Below are 19,101 nucleotides of genomic sequence, written 5' to 3'. Positions count from 1 at the left end.
CCTTAGTGTTGATGGACTCATCTAATGTGTGTCGGTGTCTTAAAATGATATTAGAACCAACGAGTATAATGTATTTTATATATGTATTTTTGGCTAAAAAGTTTTTTTTTTTTGCGACTGGGTTTCATTAAAGATTTTGCACTGTTTGGCTTCTGTAACCAGGTCTATCGCTGGCTGCAGAATGGGTTAACCGAGCCAAACTTTGGAGTCTTAAATCAGCTGAGAGGATCTCAGAAGAAGTAAAATCAAGTGTTAAACTCTCCAGAACAAGTTCACTGATGGATCCTTAGTTAACTCACAGCCAGCATTACACACAGTGTGACACAGAGACTACGGAATACAAATGGTGCAAAATCTTTAAGCCCAATTGAATTTTTCTTTTTTTTTTTAGCCAAAAATACATCTAAGTAGAACACTTAATTATTTATTTTGCACAACTCCCATCATTTGTCTTGTGAGGCACAGACCGGGAATCGTGGTGTCCAAGTCGCTGTATGGTTTTGGACGCACATAGTAATGGTTGCCTCCAGGGCCCACGCTGCACCCGATGGTGCCCACGCTGCACCCGATGGTGCCCGCATCAACACTAATTGAACGGTGAGCAGCGCACAGATAGAAATAACCCATTAAAGTACAAAAGTGGTGCGAGAAGACAAAAAGATTTACTTCTGATAGAAAGATCTGTAGAAAATTAAATCTCTTCTCCCACCCTATAAAATCAAGGACTGGAAAACAATTCGTAGGCTGCGAGGACCCCCGGGATGATGATATGTGCAGAAAACGCGGCACAAGAATCGACACCATGTGGCAGATATTTAATACGTGCAGCTGTGTATGTTTAGAGGCCGCTCTGCTCGGGTTACCCATGGTATGGATGCAAGGATAGACCGTGCCCGAATGTGGGGGAGGTGGGACACCGGGTGTCGCAGCACTGTGGGGGAAAGGCTTAGTGCCAGGACAGGTAGCAGCGCTCGCTGAAGGGCTTACGGCGTGTCAGCTGCAGGTCACCGATCCTTCTATATAATGGGAGAAGAGAAAGAGTGTTCTGTGAAGCACGACGCCAACGCCCCGGAGTGATTAAGGCGGAGGTCAGCGCCGGATCGTCGCCTTATTGATCTACCAGATAAAAATAAATTGCCTGTAAATCATCATCTAATTCATCGCAGTCCATAAAAATCCCGAGCAGCTCGTTACATTCATGTGGAGGATTTTAAACAGTCGCAATTCGAGTGTTTCTGCTTCCTGGAGAAACCCGCGAATAGGGGAACTAAGGCAACTTGCTATTGATCAGTCCTTTTCTTAAAAGGTGCCAAGAAGCCGGATGATCTTCTATAGAGAGTCCAGAAATTCTCACAAGTTTGGCGCAAACCAATTTAGGAACTTCATGGCCACTTCGAATCCAAGGAAACACGCCTGAGGATGAGAAGAAATGAGGGGATTAATTAGTCAGAGTCCTCCAGTCGGTCTTCTCTGCTAAGCGGTTCTCTGGTTCTGGGAAAGCTGGGTGACGACAGCCATTGTTGAATTTTAACTATTTTTATTATTTTATTTTTTTTTATTCATCCTTTTCAGGCCAGTGATTCACATATCAGTCTACACGAGGCCCGGACCATATAGGATTTAGGAGATTATTTCCAGCCGTGGTTATACTGAGAAATCCAATAATCCAGGATTATAAGTGGTCATTTCGATTAGTCTGGAAATCTGGAGTGTTTATTAAATGCTTTCAAGTATATTAATGATTGGGCAGGTCCAAACTAAGAAAACACACACAAAAAAAAAAAAAAAAAAAATAAAAATAAGTTGAAATAACAGATTTGCTGTGTTTTTGTCACTATTTTTGGGTTCATAAAATTAAAAAAAAAAAATTGGGTGGGTGGGGGGAGACAGGGGGTTGTTTTTTTTTCTACATATGTGGATAGAATATTGCTAAAAAAGTATTTATAATAATAATAAAAAAAAAACGAAATCAGAAAGTCGCATGGGACAAAAGTGGCAATTAAATATATCTACAGTCGATATAGCAAAAGAAAAATAAAATCCCCCGATAAATCTACAGGGGGGGGGAATAGTCCTAGAAAGGCTGGGGAAGCAGAAAAGAGAAGGGCCGTATGATCCGGGACCATTACTTACAGCATTGGCAGGGAAGGCGCGGAGCATGACCGCCGTGAAGCCTTTATACAGTGATCCTATTCCTTCCTCACGGATTAATTCGCGTAAGACGTCCCGGAATCCATTGGGATATTTTCCGGCCGGGGCTGTGGGAGAGATGCAGTAACTATACAGGAAGGACATTTTGTACCGTACCAACCAATCACAGAGCAGCTTTCATTTTTCCAGTGCAGTTTAAGACATTAAAGCAGAGCTCTGATTGGTTGCTATGGGAAACCAAGGCAGTCTCACCATTACACATTTGGGCCTAATTGTCGAGAGTAACCAGCCAGAGACAAGCTGGAAAAAGATATTGGTTGCTAAGGGCAACATCATACTTTGATAGACAGGTTTTCTATAATCGCGGCCTACTGGTCTGAGATCAAACCATAATATAGTCGGGTGCTTGAATGAGTGAAAAATGGTTCAAACTGCGCCATATCCGCCGATATAACGGGGAGCCTTATGAAAGGCTGTACAGAGACATTTGTGTTTCACACAGGGTTGTATGAGAAATGCTCACAATTTTATTTACATCCGTTTTCGGCCATATTGCCCGTGTATGCAAATCTAGTCTTGTCACATGTAGGTGTAGTCCTTAAAGGGAATCTGTCACCTCATTTTGGCGGGCTATGTAAATGCCTTGTGTCCGGTCCGATGGGCGGTGTTTGGTCTCCTTTCCTCCACCCCTCCTTGGCCGCTGTCCGCAATAATTCTGGGAATTTTAGTAGTTGTAGTCCATAGTATGCACGTGCGCAACGCAAACTTGACTCGTGCACGCGCAGTATGCTTTGCACAACTGTGGGCAAAGCCGAAAAGCATTAGTGCGCATGCGCCGGTGAACTATGTGCCGGAACACAGAAAAATATTTTCAGGACATGGTTCACCAGCGCATGCGCACTAATGCTTTTCGGCTTTGCCCACAGTTGTGCAAAGCATACTGCGCGTGCGCGAGTCAAGATTGCGTTGCGCACGTGCATACTATGGAGTACAACTACTAAAATTCCCAGAATTATTGCGGACAGCGGCCAAGGAAGGGTGGAGGAAAGGAGACCAAACACCGCCCATCGGACCAGACACAAGGCACTTAAGGGGGCTCTACACATAGCGATATCACTAGCAATATCGCTAAAGCGTCACCGATTTTGTGACGCAGAAGCGATATCGCTATGTGTGATACTTACCTCCGACCGGCTCCCCCGCTGGTTATCGCTGATCGATCGTCCAGGTCCATTTCTCGTCGGCGGCTTCCTGATGGGCTTCCTGCTGGCGCCGACGAGCGACGCGTGGACGCGGGTGGGAGGATGTCTTCATCGCCGCGTCTGAAAGGCAAGTAACAACCGCTGCTGCGTCGCTACATCGCTGGTGAGTCTGCCTGTGTGGCAGCTCACTAGCGACCATTTAGCGATGCACCAGCGATCCTGACCGGGTCGTATCGTGGTCGGGATCGCTGGTGCATCGCTAAATGTAAAGGGGGCTTTACATAGCCCGCCAAAATGAGGTGACAAATTCCCTTTAATACGGCACCCATAGAAAGTGAGGATCACGCCCAGTTGGCCAACAAGGCTAGATTTGCATACACTGAATGAGTGGATATCAGACAGCGATGTAAATGGCCCCAATCACTTTTTGGATAATTGATGGGCTTTAATGCTTCATGCTCAGAATGGGACCCTGCAATGCCGCTCCGGGCTGGAGTGGCACCACACATCCATCCTCTATGGGATTACCGGTGATGGCAGAGTACAGCAGCTGGCTTTCCCGGCAGTCCATAGACATTGAATAAAACAACGGTGCAGATGAGCTTCCCTTCAGAGCCCAGTTATCCGAAGGAGCGGTGGTCCCAGCTGTCAGACCCCCACCCATCTGCAACTGATCGCCAATCCAAGTCTTTAATGCTGGGAATAAGCCCTATCATGTAACACCGTATTGCAATGCTGGGAGTTGTAGTGCAGCGTCAACCCCGCCACGGTTTGGCCTTAACTACACATCTCCATACATAGGAATACATTTCATTTTTTTTTTTTTTTTTTTGGCTGCCGCTCCACTTCAGACCCATTACGAGCACAGCCCCGCGGAGACTAATTCAATTCACAAGAGGCGTGGAAATTATTAGCACTTGAAGAGGTGGAAAGAGCGAGGAGAGGAAGAATAGAGCGGGATTTACTGAAATACAACGCTCCTATTAACACGCCGGCCTGCAGATCCTCACAGCAAAGCCATCACCCACCTGTCTGGAAACGAGATTTTAGCACGTCTGGGGGAATTGCCACAGCCCAGTTAAAGATTCCAGCCATTCCTCCGGCGAAAAGAATTCGAGGAACACTCAGCTCAGTGACACTGTCAGGGATGGGGGAAGGAGAAAAGGGGAAAAAAATATATATAAATAGGGAACTTACAGCAGGACTGCAACTTTGCACCAGTAATACGAGAGACTGCACTATGCATAAGATATACTGCAGGAGCAGCTTTACAAGGCTCTGGATTGGCGGCCGTGGGCTACCAATGTGGCCACTGGACTAGGGTTCAGAGATATTTTTTGTGCAACTTTTGTAAACCTTCCCCATCTCCCCTATACTTATGAACCCTTGGCCGATCCTAGCGCTCATGTGTTTTCGGACACTTCTGGCAATGGAGTATCCCTCCAAAAAAGTATCAGACATAATATGTTGGGAGAGAGTCAGGAGACCCCCGTATACATCAAATGATCATCCGCTGCGGCTAAAATCGTCCCCCTTTCATCTCTTGTGTACGGGAACTATCTGCAAGATGCATTGTGGCTCGTGACCAGTCTGGATACACACAAGTGAGCAGCCAACACTGGATATCCCCTACAATGGCCCACGTCCATCCCCGGCCTGCAAGAAATGTAAACTCCAAGAACAAGCTGCGATCGGCACTGGTTTAAGGTCCTTTCAGATGAACCTATACAAACAGTATGGAAATCATTATTACGATCCTAGTCGGCAGCACATCCGCAGTTTCAACAGGACGAGGTGCTGCTGAGAATTTGAAGGTTCACATCCAGGATCCAACTGCTCATCTGTTGGCGGTTTACGGGCGCCGATAATTGGAGTGAGAGTTTTTATAAACGTGTGTTCGGGTTGATTACCAGCTCGTGTGAAAAATCTCTAAGAAAGGGGATGTTAGTTGTGGATTTGCCATGCAGATCGAAAAATCGGCAGCACATTAAAGTAGCAAAAAGCTGAAGGAGAAATAATCTGCGGTGGACATTGACCTGCAGTGCGGATCTTCAATATGGATTTCACCCCTTTTGCATCGAACTGGGTGAAATCTGTGACAAATCCATGTGAATGTCCCCTTAGGGTATTTAACTATTTCAACGTTGGTCACAGTTTATACAATATGATAACAGGGGTTTTGCTTTCCCCTAAAGTGATAGAAAATCATTAGGATTTATGGTTGAATCTCCAGGAACCTCGCCGATACTGAGAATCAAGGAGACGTACCCCCCCGATTTTGCATGGCCATCCCCCTCTTATTGAGCATGATGTATCAGCCACCTTTATAAGCTTGTCTGACCTCCAGCTGCACCTTATATCTACAACTCTTACAGGTGGATAAGGGATGTAGCAGAGCTGAATGTGTTTTCCAGTGTTCATTATGATATCTCACTGCGTTAATGTGACATGGAGCCTTAATGGCAGTCCTATGAAACCATGGAACACCGTGTTACTATAATGACCAACTCGGATCTTCTGCATCAGTAATTTTATTCTTTTTCCTCACCCCCCCAGAGTTACTAAATAAACATGACACAGGGATAAGAGGAGGTTACGTACCATGATGGGTCGCCTGTAATACTTGGCTGATTATAGGGATTTACTTACACCAATTATATCTGTGCACACAACAAACCCTCCCCACGTCGGGTTGAGGACTCGTCGGGCCGGATATTCTGGCTCAGCCGATCCGTTCATAGGAATAAGCTAAACTAAGTTATACTAATTCAAAAGCCACAAACGCCAGTGTCCCAGAGAAAGGAGACGAGGACAAGGAACGGTGACGTCAACTGATACCCAAACTGAAGGAGCCGCTCCTCCGTGTCTAATCGGCCCCCTTAATTGGTCAGGAGATCAAGCTTCTCTGAATTGAAGTGAGGCAAATAGGAGCGAAGGGGCCTTTGTATTTTACGCACTGTGGGTATCCCCAGCTGTTACCCTACTACAGAGCATATCTTTACTACCATTACTGGAAAAAGGGGTGGCCCAAACCCTCTAATGCGCTTTATCTTTTAAACCTCACATTGTCCTGGTGCAAGTCCACTAAGCCGACACTGCTGTGCAGCGACTATGCCATTACCTGTGGCCCTCAGGTGTCAAGACATTCTTCAGCCATTCGTAGGTCATAAAGTACATTCCACTCGCCGGCACATCTACGACACAAAGTGGACAATCATTGACCAACAGCAGACAATAGAAATCCCAGCACAAACATGGCTGCCCATACATCGGCCCCAGCTATAGTCAGCCACCTTCCCCATAGTCCTGAGAGACAAGTCTGCCTAGCTGAGGATCGATAGATCCACTAATATTGAATCACACCCCATCGATGCAGTATTGCTCTTCAGAAGCTTGGGAAAGCTGGTTGGCAACCACTATAGGACCAGTAATAGTCGTCACATAGGCTTCCCAGATGCAGCCAGTAAAGAGAATTTTTTTTGGTGATATTCCATCACTTTGAACAGGTTTTATCCCACATTGCTAGTTATCCTCTATACAGACCTTACTGATCACTGGGACCCCCAACAATCCAGAGAATGAAAGGAGGTGGAGCGTGCGCCCCTCATCTCCAGTCACGGGCTATACAATGGCCAGATCGAGTAGTGTGCTCCTCTCGGATCTCTCCAGCAGTCCCATAGACAGTGAATGGAGTGGAGGGGTGCATGCAACACCCCCTAATCAGGATCAGTAAGGGTCCTTGAGGTCAGACCTCCAGTGATCAGCAAGATGTACCTTATTCATATGAAACAGGATAAACCTCTTTAAATATTGACAGGTGTTTGACCTGTGGTACCACATCAATACTAAAGAACAAAACGGATGCAACTCCTGCCCTGCTTTTCTCTGCACAGCGGCACTCAGAGAATGGAGCGCCGCCGCAGTTCTGTGCTCACCCGCAGACATTAGCGCTGTCTCTCCTTTATTCTCAGGTGCAGTGTGGCTCCCAAAGGATCTGACCCCTGTCCAATCATCCTTGGCCATTATTTTACAAGATGGGAATATCCCTTTATAAAGTTCTGTACATTAGGTGGTAAGTGGGGGAAATCAGGGACCCATCATTGTTATAGGACCACTTTGTATCTCACAGAGCGGCTCAGGTCCCAGAAAGCTACAGATCAGCAGGAAGAATACAATTAGCTACCAGGAAGCCGGCCGGACCTTGAATCGAGCCATTTACGTCCCAGATTTGCAGAATTGTGCAGCCGTGACTCTGATTAGGATCTGAGATTTAATTATCATAATCATCGCACATCGCTCCTGAATCTCATTTTCTGCAGAAAGGGGGCTGCCCATGCTAATGCCAAGGGCTGTGGTCACGGTAACCCAGTGATAATTAGTGAAGGGTCCCCCTAAATCTACACTTTCTTCACTGTTCTACCACCTGTGTATCACTACAGGCTGACATCTGCTCAGCAGCGGCTCCCCCTAGTGTTATATGTTATATCTGCAGTGTGAAAGGCCCCAAGCATCCTCCATCCTATATACCTCTCATGAGGGTCAGCACCGTCCCCTTGTAGATTCCTCTGATTCCAGCCTCTCTGTAGATTTGCCTGGCACAGTCCATGGGGCCGGCGTATTTCACTTCTCCAGTGGCCGCCTGGATCTGGAAGATAAAAGCATATTCTGAGTGCACGGTCTGCCTTATGAGACGGGTTTGGGCCAATCTAATAGTCCAGGACAGTAGGCGAGGTGGTCATCATCTTTGTTCGCTTACATTATCAATGAAGCGACTCTTATCCTTCACAATTTTGATTTATAACCATAAAGTCATTAGAGGATGAGCTGAAATCAAACTTCAAAAAAGTTGTGTAGAATTAAAAAACAAAAAAAAAAAAAAAAAAAAAAAAAAAAACCAAAAAAAAAAACAAACAAAAAACAAAAAAACAAAAAAAACAAAAAAAACAAAAACATTTGCTACTTTCCTACAAAACAGCGCCACAACTTTCCACTGGTTGTGTGTGGTATTACATCTCAGCCCAAACCATTTTAATGAAGCTGAGCTGCAATACCAGACATAACCAATACACAGGTTTGGCGCCATTCATGGAAGAAAGGGTCCATGTACAACCCCTTTAACACTTTCAGGATGCAGATGCCAAACTGATGTAGGTTTTTTTTTTGTATCATCTTAGTAACTTAAAAAAAAAAATATATATATTTTATTTATATATATATATATATATATATATATATATATATATATATATATATATATATATATATATATATATATATATATATATATATATATATATATATTTTTTTTTTTATTAATAAATATAATTCTGAACCATAGAATAAAAATCTTAATTTTTTCCGCCTAAAGTTCAAAAGCGACGGCTTCATTTGTGAACGTTGATTTTTGTGGTATACATGACACTTTTTACAGCATTTTCTGGCTTCGAATCTGATTTGGATTTTTTAATTTATTTATTTATTTTTTTTTTTTACAGCATTTACCTTTTAGGTTAAAAACGTTTATTTTGATGGTGTCTTTTTACATTGGAAAAAAAAAAAAAAACGATTACATTTTTTTTTAAAATGCAAGTAGTTCAGTATAGCAGTATGTGGTACAATAGTAAAATTAATGAGCAAAAAAAAAAAAAAAAAAAAAAATTTATATCGACCATGGAGACCTTCAATAGGTGTCCTTCAGGTATACCCATTGGCACCCAGAGATTGTGTGTGGGGTTTAGAGGGGGCAGTATATGGAGACCATGTGGCTGCAGGAGCGCCTTGTTCTCCAAGAGCACAACATTGCCATCTGCTGCCCATAGGAAGGAACTGCAGGATGACAAGTTTAAAAAAAACAAAACTACATGTCCCATAATGCAAAGCGGTTACAATGCATTTTGCTTCTTCCATACCTGTAATAAACACTTGATTCTCTCACCAGGTGCCATAATCGCCGTCGTAAAGACCCCGGATAACATGCCGGCTGCAAATAGCTGTGGATAGCTAGAAACAAGATAGATAAGAGTCATACAGCAAAGTAAAGACTGGCATCATGATCCGCAGAAGACTGGACTAGTACTGGGCATAATGGAGGGCGAAGGTACAAATACTAGAAACACACGGGCACAGAATATGGACACCGACAGCCGGGCACACGTACCTTACACAGCCGGCTGGAGGTAGGGGTGGCAGGAACAAGCCCCTCCAGTATCCACAGCCTAGAAGAGCAGCAATTAAGACCGAGGGGCAACCGGAGATCACGGCATTAAGGTCACGCATGGTATAAAGTGACGCTAAAGCCCATTTCTTCTGTGCAATCTACTGTTCTCTGTTATCAGCCATTTGAAGTCAGGACAAGAGAAGCCCAGAAATGTCTCTGCCCAATGACTCCTAATTTATGTTGTATCCTTCACATTGATGGGTCCCTTTAGGTTTAGCTGATCGTATCTCCGCCTGCTGTCAGTGAATGGGGCGTACAATACATCCCACAGGTCAGGGGGTACCACTGCAGTTTGTGATGGGGGGAAAATCGGCCCACCAGGTAATGACAACGACCAGCCATAACATTAGTAACAGGTGACGCGAGCGACAAGGGTCTGGTTACATTGACGTCAATGGGTGAGAGGCGGCAGGGAGCGCAGAGCATTGCAGCTGTCCTAGAAAGGCGGCAGGTATGTGGAGGACACGTAGATACCAATTATTTTCTGTTGCTAAACATGTTAGTGATCATACAACCAATACTAGTTTTGCTATTATCCCTGTAATTAACGTGTCACCAGACTTTGGGAAAAATCTTCATTTAGACAAAATTGATAACTTTGTTTGGCATGGACTACCCTGGCAGGTGTAGGACTATATAATCTTTAAGGGTTAAACTTGTTTATTAAGTTTGTGTTTGTACTATAATATTTGTAATGGTTTATAAAATCAAATAATCAATAAAAATGATCCAATTAAAAGAAAAAAAGGCGTCAGGACCCAAAGAGCATCGCAGCTATAATAGAAAGGAGTCAGGATCGGCAGAGGAATTTTGGGAAAAAAAAAAAAAAAAAAAATGGAACAATAAAGCGGAAATAGGGTCTTATCCAAGACACAGTGGGGAGACCACAAGTAATGGTACTCACCTGGGAAGGTTGTGAGTGCACAACCACTGAAAAGCTCAAGGCTGCTGCAGACTCACGGGGCTTGGAAAAGGTAAAAAGAATGTAAGGGTTAGGCTGAGTTCACACGTGGCGCCTTTTTCGCGTTTCCGCGGCGGTTTTAACTGCGCGATTTTGCCGCTAAAACGCGAAAAATAAGCATCCCATGCATTCCTATGGGATTCCGCAATGCTGTGCTAATGCTGCGGTTTTTACCGCAGCGGCATCGCTTCGCGGTAAAAACCGCAGCATGATCATTAATTTTGTGGAATCGCGGCGATCCCGCACCCATAGGAATGCATTGTTCCGCTTACTTCCCGCATGTGGCTGTGCACAACATGCGGAAAGTAAGCAGAACATTTGCGGATGGTACCCACGGTCTGGAGGAGAGGAGACTGTCCTCCGGGCTGTGGGTACCATATCCCTGTAAAAAATAGAATTTAAAATAAAAAATATTGTTATTCTTACCCTCCGACGTCCCGCGCAGCCTTCCCGCCTCTCTCCACGCTCCCGTTCCCAGTAATCCTTTGCGAAAATGCCCACGATGGCGTCCGTTGTCGCGGTCATTCGCGCGACGTCATCGCGAATTACCCCTAGACATCGCGATCCCGCGAGAACGGACGTCATCGCGGGCATTTTCGCAAAGGATTACTGGGAACGGCTGCGCGGGACGTCAGAAGGTAAGAATAACACCATTTTTTTTTACATTTTATCTTTTACTATTGATGCCGCATAGGCAGCCTCAGTAGTAAAAAGTTGGTCACACTTGTCAAACACTGTTTGACGAGTGTGACCAACCTGTCAATCACTTTCCAAGCGATGCTCCATGCTAATTATGCTTGCAAAATGCTAGTTTTTCCGCGGGAAAATCGCGGGAATTTAAAATGCGATTTTCCCGCGGAATGGAATTCCGGAATTCTCGCGGTAATTTCCGAGAGAGTTCCGCTACGTGTGAACTTAGCCTTAATCTGCGCTGCCAATATAGTAGAATGGAAAGGAGAACAATACCCAAACTTCTTCATCAGGACAAACCACTATGGCTTGTCCTGAAGAAGTTTTGAACTTGGAAACGCATTGACTAAGGCTGGTTTCACATTAACGTTTGTGCGCAGCGCATCTTGCGCATGAGTCATGCGTACCTATGTTTAACATGGCGTACGCATGGTCTTGCATTTGCATGCGTTCGTCTGCGTTTTCGTGTGCATGCGTTTTTTTTCCCAGATGTGCTTCTAGACGCGCCGGACGCAACATGTTGCATTTTTGGATCCGCCCAAAGGCATCAAAACAACGCATGGTTTAAACCACCCCCTTCCCATGATTTTCCTCCTGTGAAATGTGACACCTAGAAAACGCATGCGCATAAAAACGCAGACTCATGCAAAAACGCATGTACGTTTTTGCATGCGTTTCTACTTGCGCACGATGCGCTGCGCACAAAGACGCAAATGTGAAACTAGCCTAACATCACACTACTAGATATCGTTCACCTCTTCCAAGATACGCAGAGCATCGCAGCTGTGAAAGAAAGACGACAGCTGCAATGCTCTGCAGGCTCTATGATAGACAGACGTCAGGGCCTGCAGAGCATCGCAGCTGCGATAGAAAGATGCCACAATGTGCAGAGCATCGCAGCCACGGGCAAAAGATGTCAGGGTGTACCAAGCAACGTTGCTATGGTAAATAGGGGTAAGGAAACGCAGAGCACCACAGCTATGGTAAAAAGGAATCACATTGCAGCTGTGATAGATTGGTCAGAGAGCCCAGGCCTTGAAAGTTCAGAGGGTCCCACACTTTATAGCTGGTCGTTGTATACATAGCGGACTATTGGGACACTGACAAAGCCGCTGCATTCATACACGAGGCTCTCGGTTGCCTCATTGCAATGATTAAAGATTAATTATCAGCAATTAGAGGTTGTTCACTACTTTTACTTTGATGACCTTATATCAATGTCTGACTGGCTGTGGTTAGGCACCAGGCACCCCCGCCGATCAGCTGTTATCGGTGTCGGCGGCCACCGGCCGGGAGTACTCATTTGCCGAGCTGCTCCATCTACTTGTTGCAGCCGCTGCACATCCATCTCCTATTGATATGAATAGCAGGCGGATGTGCAGTACCACAACTCTGCCACTACAAGAAGATGGAGCAGCTCAGCAAATGAGTACTTCCAGCTGGCGGCCACCAACCACAGCTGATCGGCCAGTGTTAAACACCTGGCACCCCCCCCCCCCGATCAGACACTGATGACCCATGCTAAGGATAGGTCACCAATGTAGACATAATGGATAACTTCTTTAATTCATGTAGCGAACGTGCAGGAAAGAGAAAATTAATTACCAGACGATCATTTTCCCCTAAACTTAAAGAGAGAAAAGTCTGTGTCTTACGTGAGAATTTCCTCCGGATGCTTCTGCTGCAGCTTCTTCCCAAGACCAAACCCGAAAAAGCAAATTGCAAACATCGGGGTGACCCCGACAATGGGGGCTGCCATCCCCTTGTACAGACCCTTGATGCCCTGAAGCAAAGATGATAAAAAGCGAGTCACTTCCCCAAACGACACAGAAGTTATCACTCCAGGATGGGCAATTAGTAACCTCTCCTGGGATAAGAGGCTGTCAGTGACTGTTCACACTGCTTATATCCAGCACTCTTTTCTGTTACCTGCGGACTTTTTTCCTTTTTTGGTGGTGGTGGGGAGCGTAGGGGAGAGAAACTGTTAAGGGCACTGAAATGACGCTGCATGAACCAGTCACCAGCCATGTGTGTACAAGTACAGACACAAAGCGCTACTGAGTGCACGGAGAGAGAAGAGGGGATAGATTAGTGAGGAGATGTGCCTTAAAAACTCATTTCGTGGCCTATTTGAAACTCTGGGTATTGGGAATTAACAGAATTGTCCAGGTAGTGCATTCCAGAAAACAGGTGCAGTACAAGGGAAATCCTGGAGAGGGAAATAGGAGGTTCTGATTATAGAGGATGTTAGCCTTAAGGCCCCTTTACATTTAGCGATGCACCAGCGATCCGACCCGGTCAGGATCTCTGGTGCATCGCTAAATGATCGCTAGTGAGCTGTCACACAGGCAGACCTCACAGCGATGCAGCAGCGACGCAGCGCATGATACTCACCTTTCACACACAGCGATCCTGACGTCCTCCCGCCCGCCTCCACGCGTCACTCGTCGTCACAGCAGGAAGCCCCAGCAGGAAGCTGACGACGAGAAATGGAGCCGGACATTCTCGCGTGATCAGCGATGGACAGCGGGGGAGCCGGTCGGAGGTATGTATCACACATAGCGATATCGCTATAACGTCACAAAATCGGTGACGTTATAGCGATATCGCTATGTGTAAAACCCCCTTTAGATCATTACAATGTGGAGCACCGGTAGGGTGACAGACAGAAAGGAGTGAGGAGATGTAGGGTGATGCTGAACCATGAAGAGCTTTGTGGGTGAGAGTGATATGTTTATACTGAACTCTGGAGTGGATGGGTAACCAGTGCAACGACTGACACAGGGTAGAGGCATCGGTGTAACGGTTGGTGACAGCGGGCCTGTTGCTGGGGTGTAATGGTAGAACCACACACGGAAATGGCAATGTCAGGCATAGGTACATTAGAAGAGGGAGGAAACACAAGGATTTGAGTTTTGAGATAGAGTGAGGACATAGTGTTCAAGAGAGTGGACAGACAATCCCTACTATTTCGTAGTAATGCAGCCGTAATGTCAGGAGATGATGGGTATAATTGGGTGTAATCAGAATAGAGATGGTTCTGAAAACTGAATCTACTGAAGGTTTGTCCAATAGGGGGAGGGTATAGGGAGATGAGGAGGGGGCCTAGGACTGACCCGTGCCGAATCCCTTATGTTCCAGATGGTACATGTGACCCCAGAAAGGTGCAGACTCTTCAGATATCTGCCTGGCAGAGCTGCCATAGAGTTTATCACAGTTTCACTCTTTTGCACCAAGTAAATTAAAGGGGATCTCAGGAACTTTACAAAAAATGCACTAACAGGCAGGAAACTGTAACTTACCTGCCTGTCGTGCTCGGCGCAGTTTTACCCCGGCACACAACGGTCACAGGTCGCTCCAGCCAGGGATTCAGAGGCCTATGCTGACTTCACGTCTACAGAGCGGAGGCTTCTTTTCCACTTTGCTCTGTCGACAGGGCGGGACTTCCGACATAACCCTGATTGACAGCCAGATCCCCGCTGCCTAATTGGGGGAGCCGGCTGACAATCAGAATGATGTCGGAAGTTACGCCCTGTCGCGTCAGCAGGGGCATCTGAATCCCCAGCAGGAGCTGTATGTGACTGTTCTGTGCCAGGGAAGAATGCAGCCATGCACATCACGCCTGTAACTTGCAATTATTTGCCTGTTAGTGCTTAGGTACATTTTTTTGTAAAGTCCCGAATATACCCTTTAACCCCTTAACTCCTGGAGCTTTTTTTGATCTTTCGTTTTTCGCTCCCCTTCTTCCCAGAGCCATAATTTTTTTATTTTTCCACCAATATGGCCATGTGAGGGCTTACTTTTTGAGGGACAAGTTGTACTTTTGAACGACACCATTGGTTTCAGCATGTCGTGTACTCGAAAACGGAAAACAATTTCCAAGTGCGGTGAAATTGCAAAAAAAAAAAAAAAAAAAAAGTGCAATCCCACACTTGTTTTTTTATTTGGCTTTTTTGCTAGGTTCACTAAATGCTAAAACTGACCTGCCATTATGATTCTCCAGGTCATTACGAGTTCATAGACACCAAACATGTCTAGGTTCTCCTTTATCTAAGTGGTGAAAAAAATTACAAAGTTTGCTAAAAATAAATTTATATATATATTAGTGCCATTTTCCGAGACCTGTAGTGTCTCCATTTTTTGTGATCTCGGGTCGGGTGAGGGCTTATTTTTTTGCATGCCGAGCTGACATTTTTAATGATGCCACTTTTGTGCAGATACGTTTTTTTGATCGCCCGTTATTGCATTTTAATGCAATGCTGTGGCAACCAAAAAAAACTAATTCTGGTGTTTTGACTTTCTTTCTCGCGACGCCATTTAGCGATTGGGTAAATGCTTTTTTTTTTATTGATAGATTGGGCGACTCTGAACGCAGCGATACCAAATATGTGTAGGTTTCATTTTTTTATGGTTTTATTTTGATTGGGGCGAAAGGGGGGTGATGTAAACTTTTTTTTTTTTTTTTTTTTTACTTTTTTTAATTTTTAAACACTTTTTATTTTTAAACTTTTGCCATGCTTCAATAGTCTCCATAGGAGGCTAGAAGCATGCCATACTTGATCGGCTCTGCTACATATAGGCGATATGATCAGATTTACTAGATTGCATTGAGCACCGACCACCGGGTGGCGCTCATAGCAATCTGCCGGCAACAACCATAAAGGTCTCTATGAGACCTCTGGCTGTCAAGGCAACGAGTCACTGACCCCCAAACACGTGACGGAAGTACTAGTTAAGCGTTTGACAGTGGGATTTAACTAGTTAATAGGCGCAGGCGGAACGCGATTCCGCTCGCACCTATTGCAGGCACATCAGCTGTTTAAAACAGCTGACATGTCATGGCTTTGAGTTGGGATCACTGCCGGAGCCCACCACAAAGCAGAGGATACTTAGCGCTGACGTACTAATGCGTCAGCAGTAAGGGGTTAAAAGGTTCAGCTATAGCGTTATCTGAGCATGCTCGGGTGCGGAGCATCTTGAGGGCTCAAGTAATACTTTAGGGTCCCCGCGGCTGCATGATTCACGGCTGTTTGAGAACCGCAACATATGCGGGAATTGCCTGGAGCAAGGTCAGAAAAAAGTTACCAGGATGGTGAGCGGAGTGCAGAGTATGTCCTATGAGGAACGGTTACAGGATCTGGCAAAAGAGAAGACTGAGAGGAGACTTAATAGCTGTCTACAAATATCTCAAGGGCTGTCACATTGTAGAAGGATCAACTTTATTCTCATTTGCACAAGGAAAGACTAGAAGCAATGGGATGAAACTGAATGGGAGGAGACACAGATTAGATATTAGAAAAAACTTTGACAGTTAGAGTGATCAATGAGTGGAACAGGCTGCCACGAGAAGTGGTGAGTTCTCCTTCAATGGAAGTCTTCAAACAGAGGCTGGACAGACAGCTGTCTGGGATGGGTTAGCGACTCCTGCATTGGGCCGGGGGTTGGACGCGATGACCCTGGAGGTCCCTTCCAACGCTAACATTCTATGATACTGTCTGACACCAATTGTAAAAAATAAATAATTTTCAATCGTTCTTGAGATATTAACAGTTTTATTCACAACTTGTTGCCTTGGATACCGACCACCTCTGCTGTCTATAGCTTGGAAGCTCTGGGCTGAAGCAGGCTGGGATTGGGAGGTAACGGCGCGCTCCGAGATCCTGAATAGTTTCGATACAGCCCTTACAACCTCAATAGGACAGAGCTTGGAAGCACTGCTCATGTTCTGCTGTCTAACAGAAGTGGTCAGTCTCCAAGGCAACGAGATCATCAATATCTCAAAAACTGCTGAAAATTTGAATAAGCAGTAAATTGCAAACCTGCTTGTAGTTGCATGCACTATGACAATGGGAATATTCTGTAACCTTTTCTGCAAAAAATATAAGAACGCTTTTCTCTGACACAGTGATACCCGGCAATATCTTCCCAGAATTCTGCAGTTACTGAATGAAACCACACGGGGCACCGACTGTGGCGCAGAGACCCACATAGGCCTGACTGTCCTTGACATAAGGAGTCAGTGCTGGACCCCAATACTTCACCGGGTGGGGATACCTCATTCACAAGCGTCTTCTTAAAGCAGTCGAAGGTCCCCGAGTACAGAGGGAGCTGCCCCGGACCGGGCTTCACCTGTGTCTGAATCCGAACCTACAACATAAAAACACATAAATAAGAACATTTACAAACAGCCTGCACTTTATTTTATTTTTTTTTTTTTTTTTGGGGGGGCGGGGGAGCTCCACCTTAATTTTAGGAATTCTGGGTGTATCCATTCTAGCAGCCTCACCTTGCTAAAATCCTGGCAGAGGCGCCTGGTTCTGCCCTTTTTTCTTGACTCATGAGAGCAGCAGTGCTAGTAATTACCCAGGAAAGGATTAAAAAAAAAAAAAAAAAAAAACAACTTTTTTTTTTCACCCTAAACTGTTTCTGTCCCTTTTAATAAGTTTCAGAGGAAAAAAATAAAGATAACAATAGTGTCACAGACGCCCCCGGGAGCCAACGGTACACAGTCACACGATGCAGCAGAGCCACCCTTTTACCCTGCATAACCTCTTACCTAAAAAGTGGTGACCACCAGCGCCCCCTGCAGGTGGCTGTGCAGATGACACCATGCAAAAAAAAAAATGCTCTAAAAGAGTCACACCAAAAGTCGCACAAGTGTTTTTAGAACCCAAATCCTTAATGAGATGAACACACAATACATTTGGTTTGTTTGTTTGTTTCCTGGTGGATAACGCTGAGACTTCATAGAGCAGAAATCATTTTATCGCATTTTTTTGTATTATTTTTCCTGCAGGTCTCAGGCCGTGTGCACACGTCGAGTATTTGGAAGAGATTTTTCAGCACCAAAAAAACCCAAAGTATTCGCAACAAAACCACCTTTTCTTTCCCCTCCCATTCATTTGAATGGGTGAAAAGAAAAACTATTAAAGAATTGATGATGCAGATATGAAAAAAAACTGCTCTGATGGGTCATATCTGCAAGGGAAAGAAGCCTGAGACATCAGAAACTGCACTCACTCTGATGGGGGATGGAAAACGCTGCAGTTTTTACAAAGAATAAAAAAAAAGCAAAGTGTGAACAAGTCCGAGACGCTCACACGCCTCAGGCGGTTTTTTTCTCCCATCCCCTGGTTATAATAAACGCCTGGAGAACGCTCCGGCATCTCAGTGACTGGCAGCTCTCACCTTTATGGTGTCCAGGGGATGGCCAGCAAACACCAGGCACACTCCTCCGAAGCCCCCTGCAAAGAAGTTCTTCACGGGGCTGATGACCTGCACCTGCTGCTGCTTCTCTGCCATGATGACCGCTGTCTCCGGCACCGGACAGTGACAGCCGCCTCCCGCACTCAGGACAAGGTTTACTCCCGCGACCTTCGCCCTAATTTCCCTTGAAGGAAAACTGACCAATCACAACACGTACCCCAGCAGCTCCTAACCAATCAAATGCTACTATATCGACGACTTCCGCCCTTACTCGCTGACTGACAGTCCGCGCTACCAATCACCGAGCGACTTTTTATACTTCCGCCCTTCCCAAGGTGACGTCTTCACAAACTGAATAAATGACAACTCAAAGCACCTATCAACGGGCTGATTTTTTTTCATAAACCACGCCTTCTTAAAGGAAACACACCCTAGTTCATTAAACCGTCTCACGTTTCCCTGTCTCAGAAGCAAAGAACGTTCATAACGTGAAGACAAATGTGCGCCCCGAACCTGCTGCTCTCAGCTCTGTGCAGACCGGTGCCTGAACTTGGAAAACTTGATCACGTGCTGCACAGGAATCTCTGTGTCGCCATGTTTGAAATGGGCAGAGTTATTTAAAGGGATATACACATCACCTCATGTAAAAAGAATCATAGTCCTTAAATGGAATC

The 19,101-nt window shown here is 45.3% G+C and overlaps 2 protein-coding genes across 2 annotated transcripts in view; one reads left to right on the top strand and one right to left on the bottom strand.

The window, feature by feature from the left end:
* The window catches only part of LOC141088852 (rab GDP dissociation inhibitor alpha-like), a 106,475-nt gene that overhangs the window by 23,377 nt on the left and 63,997 nt on the right, over positions 1 to 19,101 (top strand). The gene's annotated exons all lie outside the window — the stretch shown is intronic.
* On the bottom strand, positions 644 to 18,633 carry SLC25A20 (solute carrier family 25 member 20). The gene is made up of 9 exons (XM_073575070.1): positions 18,410 to 18,633; positions 17,276 to 17,368; positions 12,877 to 13,004; positions 9,263 to 9,353; positions 7,881 to 7,998; positions 6,475 to 6,547; positions 4,382 to 4,491; positions 2,134 to 2,258; positions 644 to 1,413 (listed from the first exon to the last, which is right to left on the bottom strand). Exons 1-9 carry the CDS (start codon positions 18,521 to 18,523, stop codon positions 1,351 to 1,353), a joined length of 915 nt encoding a protein of 304 aa, XP_073431171.1. The 5' UTR covers positions 18,524 to 18,633; the 3' UTR covers positions 644 to 1,350.

This window comes from Dendrobates tinctorius, unplaced genomic scaffold (assembly GCF_039654945.1).
Source record: "Dendrobates tinctorius isolate UK_male_01 unplaced genomic scaffold, ASM3965494v1 ptg000041l, whole genome shotgun sequence".
Classification (NCBI taxonomy): Eukaryota; Metazoa; Chordata; class Amphibia; order Anura; family Dendrobatidae; genus Dendrobates; species Dendrobates tinctorius.
Note: the sequence above shows the minus strand (reverse complement) of the source record. Positions and strands in the feature narration are given on the sequence as shown.